Here is a 12,500-nt window from a genome sequence, read left to right as displayed (position 1 = left end):
CATCGGGTGCCCATGCAGAGTTTCAACATCTCTGACCTTCGCAAGGCATGAGTATAAGAAGTTTAAAAAAGAAAAGAAAAATTAAGAAGAATACAAAGTAAAAACAAAAAAATATATATATATAACGAAGAAGAGGAAGCCAAAAAAGAACCAAGACATAAACAGACAGACAGACAGACAGACAGGCATCGCCTGACGGTGGATGCTGTTGCAGTTGAGAGCCTAATATATATTGCCTAGGGTAAGGAATCTAGAAGCAGCCAGGTCTCAGGTTTGGTCAATTCACCGTGTAGGATGTGTAATAATGCCAGGCCAAGCGATGAGAAGAACCAAGATTTGTTATGTTTTTTTATTCAAGTACAAAAAAAGGAAAAAAATGGGTGGGGGTACACCCGGGTTACACATATAATAATAATGACATAATAATAATAATGAAACTGGTAATAATAATGAAAAAAGACAAGGATATATAAAATAAAAGGAAAAAAAGAGAGATAGCCGTGGAATAAAGCAAATGAAGATGGACTGGTTGTCAGGAGAGCATTCAAAAACACTTTAAAAGACCCGCGGATCCACTAGCTCTGTGATGTCCTTGCCAAAAAAGTAAGAACTACAAAGTCTAGTAAAAAATGGCGGTAGTACTTCCCCGGTCGGTGCTTAGAAGGAAAGCAAAAAACACCTACCACCTGAAATCAAACAAAACAAGGACCCAATTAGCCTTCAGGTGGGTCTCGTGGGATGGCGAGGAGGAGGAGGAGGAGGAAGAGGAGGAGAAGGAAGAAATATTAGTCGTGGGATGGACACTGGAAGAGGAGGAGGAGAAGAAAGAAGAGGAAGGAATATTGGTCTTGGAATGAATATTGGAAGAGGAGGAGAAGGAAGAAGAAGAGGAGGAGGAGGAAGAAATATTAGTCGTGGGATGGACACTGGAAGAGGAGGAGGAGAAGAAAGAAGAGGAAGGAATATTGGTCTTGGAATGGATATTGGAAGAGGAGGAGAAGGAAGAAGAAGAAGAAATATTTGTCGTGGGGTGTGGATATTGGAAGAGGAGGAGAAGGAAGAAGAAGAGGAAGAGGAGGAGGAAGAAATATTGGTCGTGGGGTGCATGTTGGAAAAGGAGGAGGAGGAAGAAGAGGAAGAGGAAGAGGAGGAAGAAATATTGGTCGTGGGGTGGATATCGGAAGAGGAGGACGAGGAGGAGAGAGAAAAGGAGGAAGAGGAGGAGGAGGAAGAAGAGAAAGAGGAGGAGGAAGAAGTATTGGTCGTGGGGTGGATATCGGAAGAGGAGGAGGAGGAGGAGGAAGAAGAAGAAGAAGAGGAAGAGGAGGAGGAAGAAATATTAGTCGTGGGGTGGATATCGGGAGAAGAGGAGAAGGAGAAGGAAGAAGAAGAAGAAGAAGAAGAAGAAGAAGAAGAAGAAGAAGAGGAAGACGAGGAGGAAGAGACCGCTTTGATTTGTTGTTGTTGTTGATTTGTATTTTCTCTTTGCCGTTTTTATTGCTAAAGGGGGAGCGAAATGGCTTGTGAAGGTTGCGTGAACCTAGAGGTCCGTCTCAGGATGTGTGAGGAGGAAATTCGGCTTCTCAGGAGTGCGCTCCGTGAGAAGAGTGAACCCTCCCCACAACCCAAAGAGCGTTCCACTTCTTCACCTACTGTCACTGCCATGAGCGAGTGGCGCTCCGTGGGGTCCCGTTTGTCGAGCCCGCGTTCGGTAGACGTGTGCCCTGTGGAGCAACCGCTGGCTCTAGTCAATCGTTTTGCTCTACTGGAGGATGAAGTGGCTGAAAACCAGGAGTTCTTGGTGGTGGGGGACTCCATGGTTCGAGGCTATGACGACATCCTGCAGCGAAAGACTAAGCGACGTTGCAAGCTTGTATGTCAACCGGGCCGTGGGATCGTTGATTGTACCCGGTCCATCAGGGAGCAAGGACGGAAGAACACGGTTACGATTGTACATACGGGTAGTAACGATGTAGGTAGGGTGAGATCAGAGGAGCTTGTTCGGAATTACAAGGTCCTCCTTCAGGAGATGAAGGAACGTGGGAGCCGTCACATAGTCTGTGGGATCCTCCCGAGGATCTACACAGGTTCGTGTTGGAACAGTAGAGCCATAGGGATCAATGATAGGATATCGCAGTTGTGCACACAATTGGGATACCACTTTCTTGATCCTTGGTATCTCTTTTCTAGGCGCCATGACCTTTACGCTTCTGATGGGATCCACCTTACCCGCAGAGGCAAAGATGTTCTTACAAACCTCATTGTGGGAGTTTGTAATGAACCAGCTCCTTTTTTAGGGTAGAAGGCCAAAGGGAAGGGGAAATAGAATGTACTTGGGAAAACAGTGTAGAGTATAGCATTAATGTAGAACAATGTACCAGTATAGGACAAAATATAATTTTAGGATATAATGTCGCTAGAGGACGAAATGTCACATTAGGATATAATGTCATAGGACAAAATGTCGCAATGGGATATAATGACAGTGGAGGACAAAAGATCACGATGGGAAGTAATGATAGTGGAGAACAAAATATCACGATAGGATGTAATGATAATGGAGGAGAAAATATCACGGTAGGATATAATGTCATTGAAGGCCAAAATGTAATTTTAGGAAGGGATACCGGACAGAATGTCAATGAAGGCCAAAATATCATGATAGGATGTAATATCGCTAGAGGACGAAATGACACATTAGGATGTAATGTCTTAGGACAAAATGTCACAATGGGATGTAATGACAGTGGAGGACAAAAGATCACGATGGGAAATAATGATAGTGGAGAACAAAATATCACGATAGGATGTAATGATAATGGAGGAGAAAATATCACGGTAGGATATAATGTCAGTGAAAAACAAAATATAATTTTAGGAAGAGATACCGGACAGAATGTCAATGAAGGCCAAAATATCAAGATAGGATGTAATGACAGTGGAAGACAAAAGATCACGATGGGATGTAATTATAGTGGAGGAAAAAATATCACGGTAGGATATAATGTCACTGGAGGACAAAATATAATTTTAGAAAGGGATGCCGGACATAATGTCACTGAACGACGGGAGGCCGGCGTGAATCACGGTGACGTAGGGGGACAAAATGTACAAAATAGATCGGATGACCGTGATGGGGGAAATGTTAATTTTGATAGGAGAAATGTTAATGAGGCATTGAATGTCAATGAAGGACCAAATAATAATAATATAGAGCAAGGCATAAATAAAAAACAAAATGATAATATAAGACATGATATTGAAACTCAAAATGTGGCAAAAAGAAATAATCAGGAGTTTCTTAAAACTATGTACTTTAATGCTCGTAGTATTAGGAACAAATTTCAAGAAATACGGCGTATGTCAAAAGCGAAAATCTCGATATGATAGGAATAACTGAGACATGGTTAAATGGTACAGAGTTCGAAGCTGAATTTAATATTGCGGGATTTAAACACTTTCATCAGGATAGAAACCACAAGAAAGGTGGGGGTGTTCTATTGTACGTTAAAAACAATGTTCATGCTTGTGTTTTAGAGAAAGTGAAACAGGATGCATATGACAGTTTGTGGGTTGAGTTAACCCAAACAAATGGACAAAAAATGAATATAGGTGTAATATATAGGCCAAAGACATTATCATTAGCAGACGACAAACTGTTATTTCAAGAACTGTCTAGTTTCTGCAACCGGGATTTATTGATAATGGGTGATTTCAATTTTACTGACATTGATTGGATGACCCTTGAACATGGCCATATAGGTAGTCGCTTGATTGATTTTCTTGGTGACAATTACTTAATTCAGCATGTAAAAGAGCCCACAAGATATGGAAACTTACTCGATTTATTGATCACTAGCCGCGAAAGCATGGCAACTGATGTAGAAGTCGGTGAATCTGTTGCAAATAGCGATCACAACTTAGTCAGATTCAAACTCCTAAACAATTTTAGAATAGATACTTGTGCTTCTAAAATACCCGATTTCAGTAAAGCTCAGTTCATAGAACTACGTCAGGAGCTTCAGCTTACAGATTGGGAGGAAAAATTAAACGAAAGGCCTGTAGATCAGATGTGGGAAATATTTCAAAATACGCTCACTAAGATGATTCAAACTTACATTCCTTTTAAGGACAGACGTCCCCCAAATCAGGCTCGCCCAAAGTGGCTCGACAAAGAAACTGAAAAAAGTATTGCTAAAAAGAGACAGGCTTATAAGAAATATAAGTGCTCGGGTGCATCTAATGACTATGAAAGTTATGTATTAATACAGAGAGATTTAAAAAAGACAATAAGAAAAAGAAAACGACAATACGAAATGAACATCGCTGAGAAATCCAAAGATAATCCCAAAGAATTCTATAGTTACATTAGAGATAAAAAGGTTGTTAGGAATCACATTGGTCCACTATTATCTGCTGACGGTCAACTTGAATATTCAAATGAAGGAATGTGTAATCTCTTAAACAATTATTTTAGCTCGGTATTCGTAAACGAAACACCTCAAAGTGAATTCCAAACTGAAACCTGTGAAAAGTCTGGGGTAAACTTACTCACTACGGTAAATATAACAAAAGAAACAATTAAAAGGTGTATAGACAAACTCAAAGTTAATAAAACACCAGGGCCTGACGGTTGGCATCCAAGAATCTTAAAGGAAATGAAAAATGAGATTGTTGTTCCATTAGAAATTATTTTCAAGAAATCCATCATATCCGGAGATGTCCCAAGAGAATGGAAGCTAGCTAACGTTACTCCCATATTCAAAAAAGGTGACAAAAAGAAACCAAATAACTATAGGCCTATTAGTTTGACTTCGATCGTAGGAAAAATAATGGAAACTATCATCAGAGATGCTATCGAATATCATTTAGAAAGTAACCGTTTGATAAATGATAGCCAACATGGTTTCAGACGGAAACGTTCTTGCGTGACTAACTTACTCGAATTCTACAACACAGTTGTCTCGAATTATGACAAAAGAAACAATATAGATTTAATATATCTAGACTTTGCAAAAGCTTTTGATACCGTCCCACACGAAAGACTACTTACTAAATTAGCTTTGCATGGAATAAGTGGTAGCCTATTAGGTTGGACTAGTAATTGGTTGAAAGGTCGAAAACAGAGAGTTGTTTTAAATGGAAAAACTTCTGGATGGAAAAGTGTTGCAAGTGGAGTTCCTCAGGGTTCCGTTCTTGGGCCACTTCTATTCATAGTATATATAAATGATATAGACCATGGACTAAAATCTACTGTTTCCAAATTTGCTGATGATACAAAACTGTGCGGAGTGGCAAATGATCACTCAAACCAATTAGATATTCAAGAAGATTTAGATAAATTACAGCAATGGTCTGAAAAGTGGCTAATGAAATTTAACACAAGTAAATGCAAGGTAATGCACATAGGTAAAAATAACAGCAAGTACGATTACAAGTTATTTGGAAATTCGTTAACAAAAGTGGATAGTGAAAAAGATCTCGGCGTAATTATCAGTAACGACCTCAAATCATCCAAGCAGTGTATTTCAGCCTCTGAGAAAGCAAATAAGATTCAAAGGATTACAAAGGATTACAAAGGCAAAGCATGCCGACAGGAGACCTTTTGATCCATATCTAGGTCGGATGCAAAAAAAAAAAAAAAAAAAAAAAAAAAATCATTAATAATAAATTAAAACTATAACAATGTAAATAACAATTAAAATACATAAATAAATGCATTGGTATAGTTGAATAACAAACAAACAGGTAAATAGTAAATGATAATAAATTGACATATAACTAATAATAAATGAAAATCAGACAGACAAATTATAACAAAACAAAAACAAATAATATAACATAAATTATAATAATTACAGCATCTTACTTAGGTATTTATCTAAATGATTCTTAAAGCTTCGAACTGAACTACATTGCACTACCTGTGCAGGAAGTTTATTCCATTCATTAACTACACGGTTGGCAAAGTTGTTTCTACCTACTTCCAAATTGAATCTATTTCCGGACAGTTTGAGACCATTGTTTCTTGTCTGATTCTCATTCAATGTGAAAATTTGGTCACTTTTGATGTTGTCAATTCCCTTTAAAATCTGGGATTGATTGCGCGATCTTTTGATTTCAAAAGTCCATCACTCATTAACAAGCTATATAAATCGTTAGTTCGTCCACATTTGGAATATGCTGTTTCCGTATGGTCACCGAATCTCATTAAAGACATTGACAGACTGGAAAAAGTACAACGGCGAGCCACAAAACTGATTCCAAATATCAAAAATAAATCATACGAAAATCGACTTAAGCACATGAATCTCTTTTCCCTAAAAAAGCGTAGACTCAGAGGTGACTTGATACAGGTCTTTAAGATTTTAAAGGGAATTGACAACATCAAAAGTGACCAAATTTTCACATTGAATGAGAATCAGACAAGAAACAATGGTCTCAAACTGTCCGGAATTAGATTCAATTTGGAAGTAGGTAGAAACAACTTTGCCAACCGTGTAGTTAATGAATGGAATAAGCTTCCTGCACAGGTAGTGCAATGTAGTTCAGTTCGAAGCTTTAAGAATCATTTAGATAAATACCTAAGTAAGATGCTGTAATTATTATAATTTATGTTATATTATTTGTTTTTGTTTCGTTATATTTTTGTCTGTCTGATTTTCATTTATTATTAGTTATATGTCAATTTATAATCATTTACTATTTACCTGTTTGTTTGTTATTCAACTATACCAATGCATTTATTTATGTATTTTAATTGTTATTTACATTGTTATAGTTTTAATTTATTATTAATATGATTTTTTTTTTTTTTTTTTTTTTTTACATCCGACCTAGATATGGATAAAAAGGTCTCCTGTCGGCATGCTTTGCCTTTGTAATCCTTTGTAAGAAATATTGGTCATGGGGTGGATATCGGAAGAGGAGGACGATGAGGGAGGTGAGAGAGAAGGTAAACGGAGGTAAACGGAGGAAAGGCAAGGGAAGGGTGGTGGGGAAATATATGATATATAGGAACAAATAGAGTAAGATTTAGGTCTAGGTACTAGGGGGAGAAGTTTGAGTAAAAGATTGTCTTCACTGTGAATAGTAAAAAAGATGTTTAGTACAAAGAGAGGGATGTAGGGGTAGTTCAAACTAGACAGTGGACTCTACAATCACGATATTCTAGAAGTCTAGGTAAAATGACCAGCTGGTGAGGCAAGTTTGTGGAAAAGGGATTTGAGGGAGGAGAAGAGGGAGGGACTTTAGGAGATTACTACAAAGCAAAGAAAAGGGGGACGTAGAGTAATCAATGCGTTTTTGAGTGATTGTAGATAAGAGGACAGGCAAAGACTTGTGTCTTAAGCCCGCACAAGAAAATATCCACAGAAAGAAAGCATATCTGTGTGTAAATATATACGTACATACACACATGTATATATGTATATATATGCATATATAAATGTATGCGTGTGTTTACAATTACAATAGCTTACAGTGATACTGGGGTGAGCATTGGATTGTAAGGCTCTTAAGAAGTAAGCCAATGGACTGCTAAAGTTCCTTCACAAGCTGATAATACATTACAGTAAAATACTTCACAATATCTTAATACACACATTTAGATACAGACAAAAACTTACGCTACTACCACCGGCAGATTTCTGTAATGTAAAATGATAATAAATAAGTATCCAAGTAAAGCGTAAACTGAAACGAGACAAAATATGCCGGTACCAAAAAATGCATGCACGTGTACAGAACACAAACCTGATATCAATTTTAACAGCATGCAATGAACGTTAGATACGAAATTTAATGAGTAATTTGAAACTTATATGGAAATAAACTGTTAAGTACAGAACTGCGAAGTAAGGAAATGAAAGGAAATGAAATTGGTGAAGATAAATAAAAAGAAATGCAAGTTGAAAAACACCACTCAAAACACCTGATCGGGCATGCATGCAGACATACTTGTGAAAATCAAAGATCTTCAGAAAATAGTCATCACTTGAACTCAGAACAATAAATGTATATATATATATATATGTATGATACACATTCGCACGAAAACTAAAAATTGATCACATACACACTGGAGTAAGTGCTGAACGTAATACGGCTTGTAAATAGAATAGAACTCGGGAATACTTACGCCAAACTCAACAACCAGGGCGTCAATGATGGAGCCGATAACGGTGATAAAATCGAAGATGTTCCAGGGATCCTTAAAGAAATTCTTGGGGTGGGAGATAAAAAGATATATTAGAAAAACATAGAAAATGTTCAATTTTGCATTTTGACTCAATCTAGCTGACTAGAATGTGCTTGCGACTTGATCGTGTGAAATTTGACTTCTTTTTCTTAACTGATTATACATTTCAAAAACTGAATTTTTGCAAGATCATTAGGCGTCATGACAAAATCTGATTTTTCTTTATAAAAGAGCGTGAATTTGTCTTTTGAAGCAATGCAATTTATTTTACGTATAGAATTTGTCACTTGATTTGCTCAACAATAACTAAGCATAACGAAAGTATTGGATAACTAATCTACAAAAAAATGAGAAAAAGTCTAGGAAAAAAAAAGAAAAAACAGAAAAAATGAGGATGATCCAGAAAGCAAAATAGTAAAGGGTAGATATCTTCAGTGGCTAATATTGGGTAGAAGAAAAGATTTGTACTAAAGAGCTGTGGCGCTTTGTTTTCACGCGAACAGATGTACTGAACATATTCATGTCAAGAGGAACGCTTCCTAGAGACTGAGGTTGGCATGCAGACTCGACACGCAAAGGGAAGAGGACGGGCAGGTGGTAATGTTGGGGGAAAATGAAGGAAGGACATGGTGTAGGAGACGGGTAGGGGGTGACGGTGGCTGGGGGGACGTTTGCGGAACAGGATAAACGGGATGGTAGGTGAGAGCTACACCAATATTTTCCCAAATCAATGCGTGCACACCATCGTTTTTTCCCCCTAGCTTTCCTTCGTTTTTTTCTTTTTCTTTCATTCACCCCCCAAACCCCACGACAAAGACGAATTTACTGTACATAGATATACGGCTTCACCTCTCTGGGTAAGTCAAATATGGGGACAAGAGGTCGTAAGGGAACGTCAAAAAGATGCATGGTGTTCTTTTGAGTTTCGGTTTGGTTCTTTAGCACAAATAAAGTGAGAATAGATCAGTCACGCGACGGTGGTCGAAGTCAACCTGTACGTGTAGGTGGGACAACATGGTTCTGTTGCGCGGTTGCAAATGCATTTACTGTATTCTTGTTCGACATAAACATCGTGAAACGGCTTTTGTGAGGGCGAGCATACACATATTCTGTTTCACGTGGTTGTTGTCCTCGTGAAGTCCCTGACATATTACTGGAAGGGTGACAGAATGCGGGGAAAGGGTAAAGAGACCGATTAAAAAAAAAAAAAAAATAGAGAGAGAGAGAGAGAGATGCGGTACTGCGGTGTCTGCAGAGGGATAAACTGTGGGAAAACAATGGAAGCTGGAATGAGAAGACAGTTTCGGATATTTGAAGATCAGTATGGCTTCATGCCTGGTAGGAGTACTACAGATGTGACGTTTGGTCTAAAAATCCTGATGGAGAGATACAAAAAAGACCAGATAGAAAGTTATATAATTTGTTCGTGGACCTAGAAAAAGCACATGACTGGGTACCGAGACGATATTTATGATATTGCATGAAGAAGAAGTCGGGAGTGGCGGAAATGTATGTGAAGCTTGTCCAGGGTTATGTTCCAGGTCAATGTGACGGCAGGGACAACCATAAAAACATAATGTAGGACTCTACAAGAGACCATATGACCTACATTACGTAGTGCACCGGCCTTGGGTTTGACCATGAGCCTCCTCTTGTTTGCAATGGTGATGGACGGGCTGACAAATACAGTCGAACACGAAGACCCTTGAATTATGATGTTTGCTGATAACATCATGATGTAGATTTAGACAGGGACTAGACAGGAGCATACTTGGAGAAGAGGCATACACTGGAGAGAATAGGAAGGGAAATAAACAGGAGCAAGACGGAGTACCGTGAGAGAGGCGACGAAAAGTTGGGGTTGAAGGGAGTGGGTGTAACAGAGGTGCAGAGTGATGAAGGATGTGGTGGGATGGTGAAGAAGAATCCCGTCCAGGCGGAATAGGTGGACAGGGGTCACGAGCATGTTGCAAGGCTCTCTGCAAGGGGGATCTATATAACAAATGTAAGATCAGCTATATTGTGCCACCTGGTGGCAGTAGTGCTGACGACGAGACAGGTGGCTTAGATAGAGGGGGTAGAGCCGATGATATTCTTCATATTAAGTGTAACGAGGATGAGCAAGATGAAAAATTACCACAGCAGAGGGATGGCACATATAAGGTTCAGAGGAAAGACGATAGAAGCAAGGCTCAGGTGGTTTGGACATGTATACAGGAGCGACGAGGAATATGTCGGGAGGAGGGTACTGAAAATAGAGCCACTAAATAGAAGGAAGAGAGAGATGAGGGCCTAAGAGACCGTTTGTGGACACGGCGAAGATCATTGGAACAAAGGATGAAGAGGACAGGACAAAATGGGAAGAAACAGATCCGCTGTGGCGACCCCAAGCGATGGTTACCCGGGGACTGATGATGAGGGCCTAAGAGACCGTTTGTGGACACGGCGAAGATCATTGGAACGACGGATGAAGAGGACAGGACAAAATGGGAAGAAACAGATCCGCTGTGGCGACCGCTAGCGATGGTTATCCGGGGACTGTTGAAAGCGATTACGTTTTCTACTGTAACAAAGTGCAAGAGAGAAACAGGCGTCTGAAACCTTGGGAAGAAAAGGAATAGTTTTTGTAATCATTGTCACGTGGTGACAGTACTGGAAGTTACAAAGTGTGAGCAGGCTATGTCAAAATGCGTTCTTTGCTGACTACAAATTGCTGTGACACTTGTGTTTGCGCCAGGAACTTTATACCAAACTCTATGAGTGACAACAACCAGTAGTTATCAGACATCTGTGAGGCTCTCGGTAAGCGGAATTCTCGAAAAATGATCGCAAATAACCGAAGAAAAGGAACCAAATTCTAAGGTTTCCTTTCGACCTTCTGCCGGCAGACGGTTTGGTGACAATTTCTTTGCCGGTTGATGCTGAACGAATTTATTTAGCAACTGAAAGCTAAAACTCTGGGCCAAAGAGGGGAGATGGTCGATCGAGACCCCAGTTTGGTCCGGGTTCGTCTGTCTCTCAGTCGAATACCATTGTTCGGCGCTAGCCCAAACAAGTGCGTGGCCACATTGGGAAGCGTCCAAGTATCCTGCCCAAAATCGAATACTCGCAAGCCCGAGACAGACCTGCGAGAATGGCTAAGATGAGAGAAAAATAGTAGCACTGGGGGATTAGACGCCCGTGCATACACAGCACGATCCCCTAAACGGATAAATCTATTGATACCGCAGCCAAAGAAAATACTGACAAGTCGAGAGGTGAGTGTTGGGGTGGGAGTGGAAGTGTTGGGGATTCGGAGCGGTGAATACGAAGGATATAAAGCTACGTCTTACGTCCATTCCCGATTTTTTTGAGTGATTTTCTTGTCGATATAGCTTGTTGTAGATACTCATCTGATCACCTATACTTACTATAAAATAAAGATATAAAGATGTATATTAAGATATGGAAATTTCCATTGATTTTTCAACCAATCTTCCCTTGCAGTACGTAGGTTTCACTTGAACGCTGATCAACAAGATCGTGCCTCTATCAAAGTTATTTGATATTATATGGGATTCACATTTGTATAAACTCAAGCGATTGTATATATTTAGATGAGATGCCAAGTGCAGGACTTGACTTTTTTCTTGTAGGAATGACTCGTTAAAGATACACAACTTGGAAGTTGAAATGTTTCGCTCCATTGTATACACCTTTATTAGTCCTGTTGGTTAACTTGAAAATAGATATAAAGATTTTAGTGGAACGGTTCATTTTCACAAGATTATTGGAGTAAGTTCTTTAACCCTGAAGCCGTTATGGAACTTGAATTTGTGTTTTGTCAGTGTTTCAGGTTTGCATTGTGGCAGTAGTGAGCGTTTTGTGGAGCAGTGCGTGATCAAGATGGGTCTTTACAGACACCACGTACAACACACCCACAGGTGTGACCGTCGAAAGGTGTTCAGAGGTTCGCGCATAGGTTCTGGTCCAGTTTGAGTGGATGCAAAGACTCATCAGTCTTATAGACGAATGGATACGAGGTCTGTAGGAGACTGTATTCTGAAAAGATACGGGTTACTGAACAAAGCTAAGTGGGCCAAGACGTAACCGCCCCACTGAACAAGGGGGTTAAGACGAACTGTAATTTATCTAAACGACTGATGAGATTACAGTAAATGCGCAGTTAGGAGGGTCAAGGTAAAACGAATCCAGGGCTTAATGAAATTAGTCCCCTCAGTCAGCGGTGACTGATATAAAGGATTTAAGAAAAGGAGAGAAAAAAGAAAATTCATCACACGAGGTCAAGCTGTGACTCGAG

The 12,500-nt window shown here is 39.5% G+C and overlaps 1 protein-coding gene across 10 annotated transcripts in view; it reads right to left on the bottom strand.

Annotated features, from left to right (window-relative positions):
• The window catches only part of cac (calcium voltage-gated channel subunit cacophony), a 775,822-nt gene that overhangs the window by 78,831 nt on the left and 684,491 nt on the right, over nt 1-12,500 (bottom strand). For 7 of the 10 annotated variants that reach the window (XM_076210759.1, XM_076210761.1, XM_076210766.1 and 4 more), the window contains 2 exons: nt 8,141-8,224; nt 7,629-7,649 (listed from right to left, as the gene is read on the bottom strand). In XM_076210759.1, coding sequence (XP_076066874.1) covers nt 7,629-7,649; nt 8,141-8,224 — 105 coding nt within the window. The remainder of the gene's footprint in view (nt 1-7,628; nt 7,650-8,140; nt 8,225-12,500) is intronic. The other 3 variants (XM_076210765.1, XM_076210769.1, XM_076210767.1) reach the window with 1 other exon arrangement.

Source organism: Oratosquilla oratoria, chromosome 27 (genome assembly GCF_046742065.1).
Source record: "Oratosquilla oratoria isolate Oo_2021 chromosome 27, ASM4674206v1, whole genome shotgun sequence".
NCBI lineage: Eukaryota > Metazoa > Arthropoda > Malacostraca > Stomatopoda > Squillidae > Oratosquilla > Oratosquilla oratoria.
This window is presented reverse-complemented; position numbering and strand designations above follow the sequence as displayed.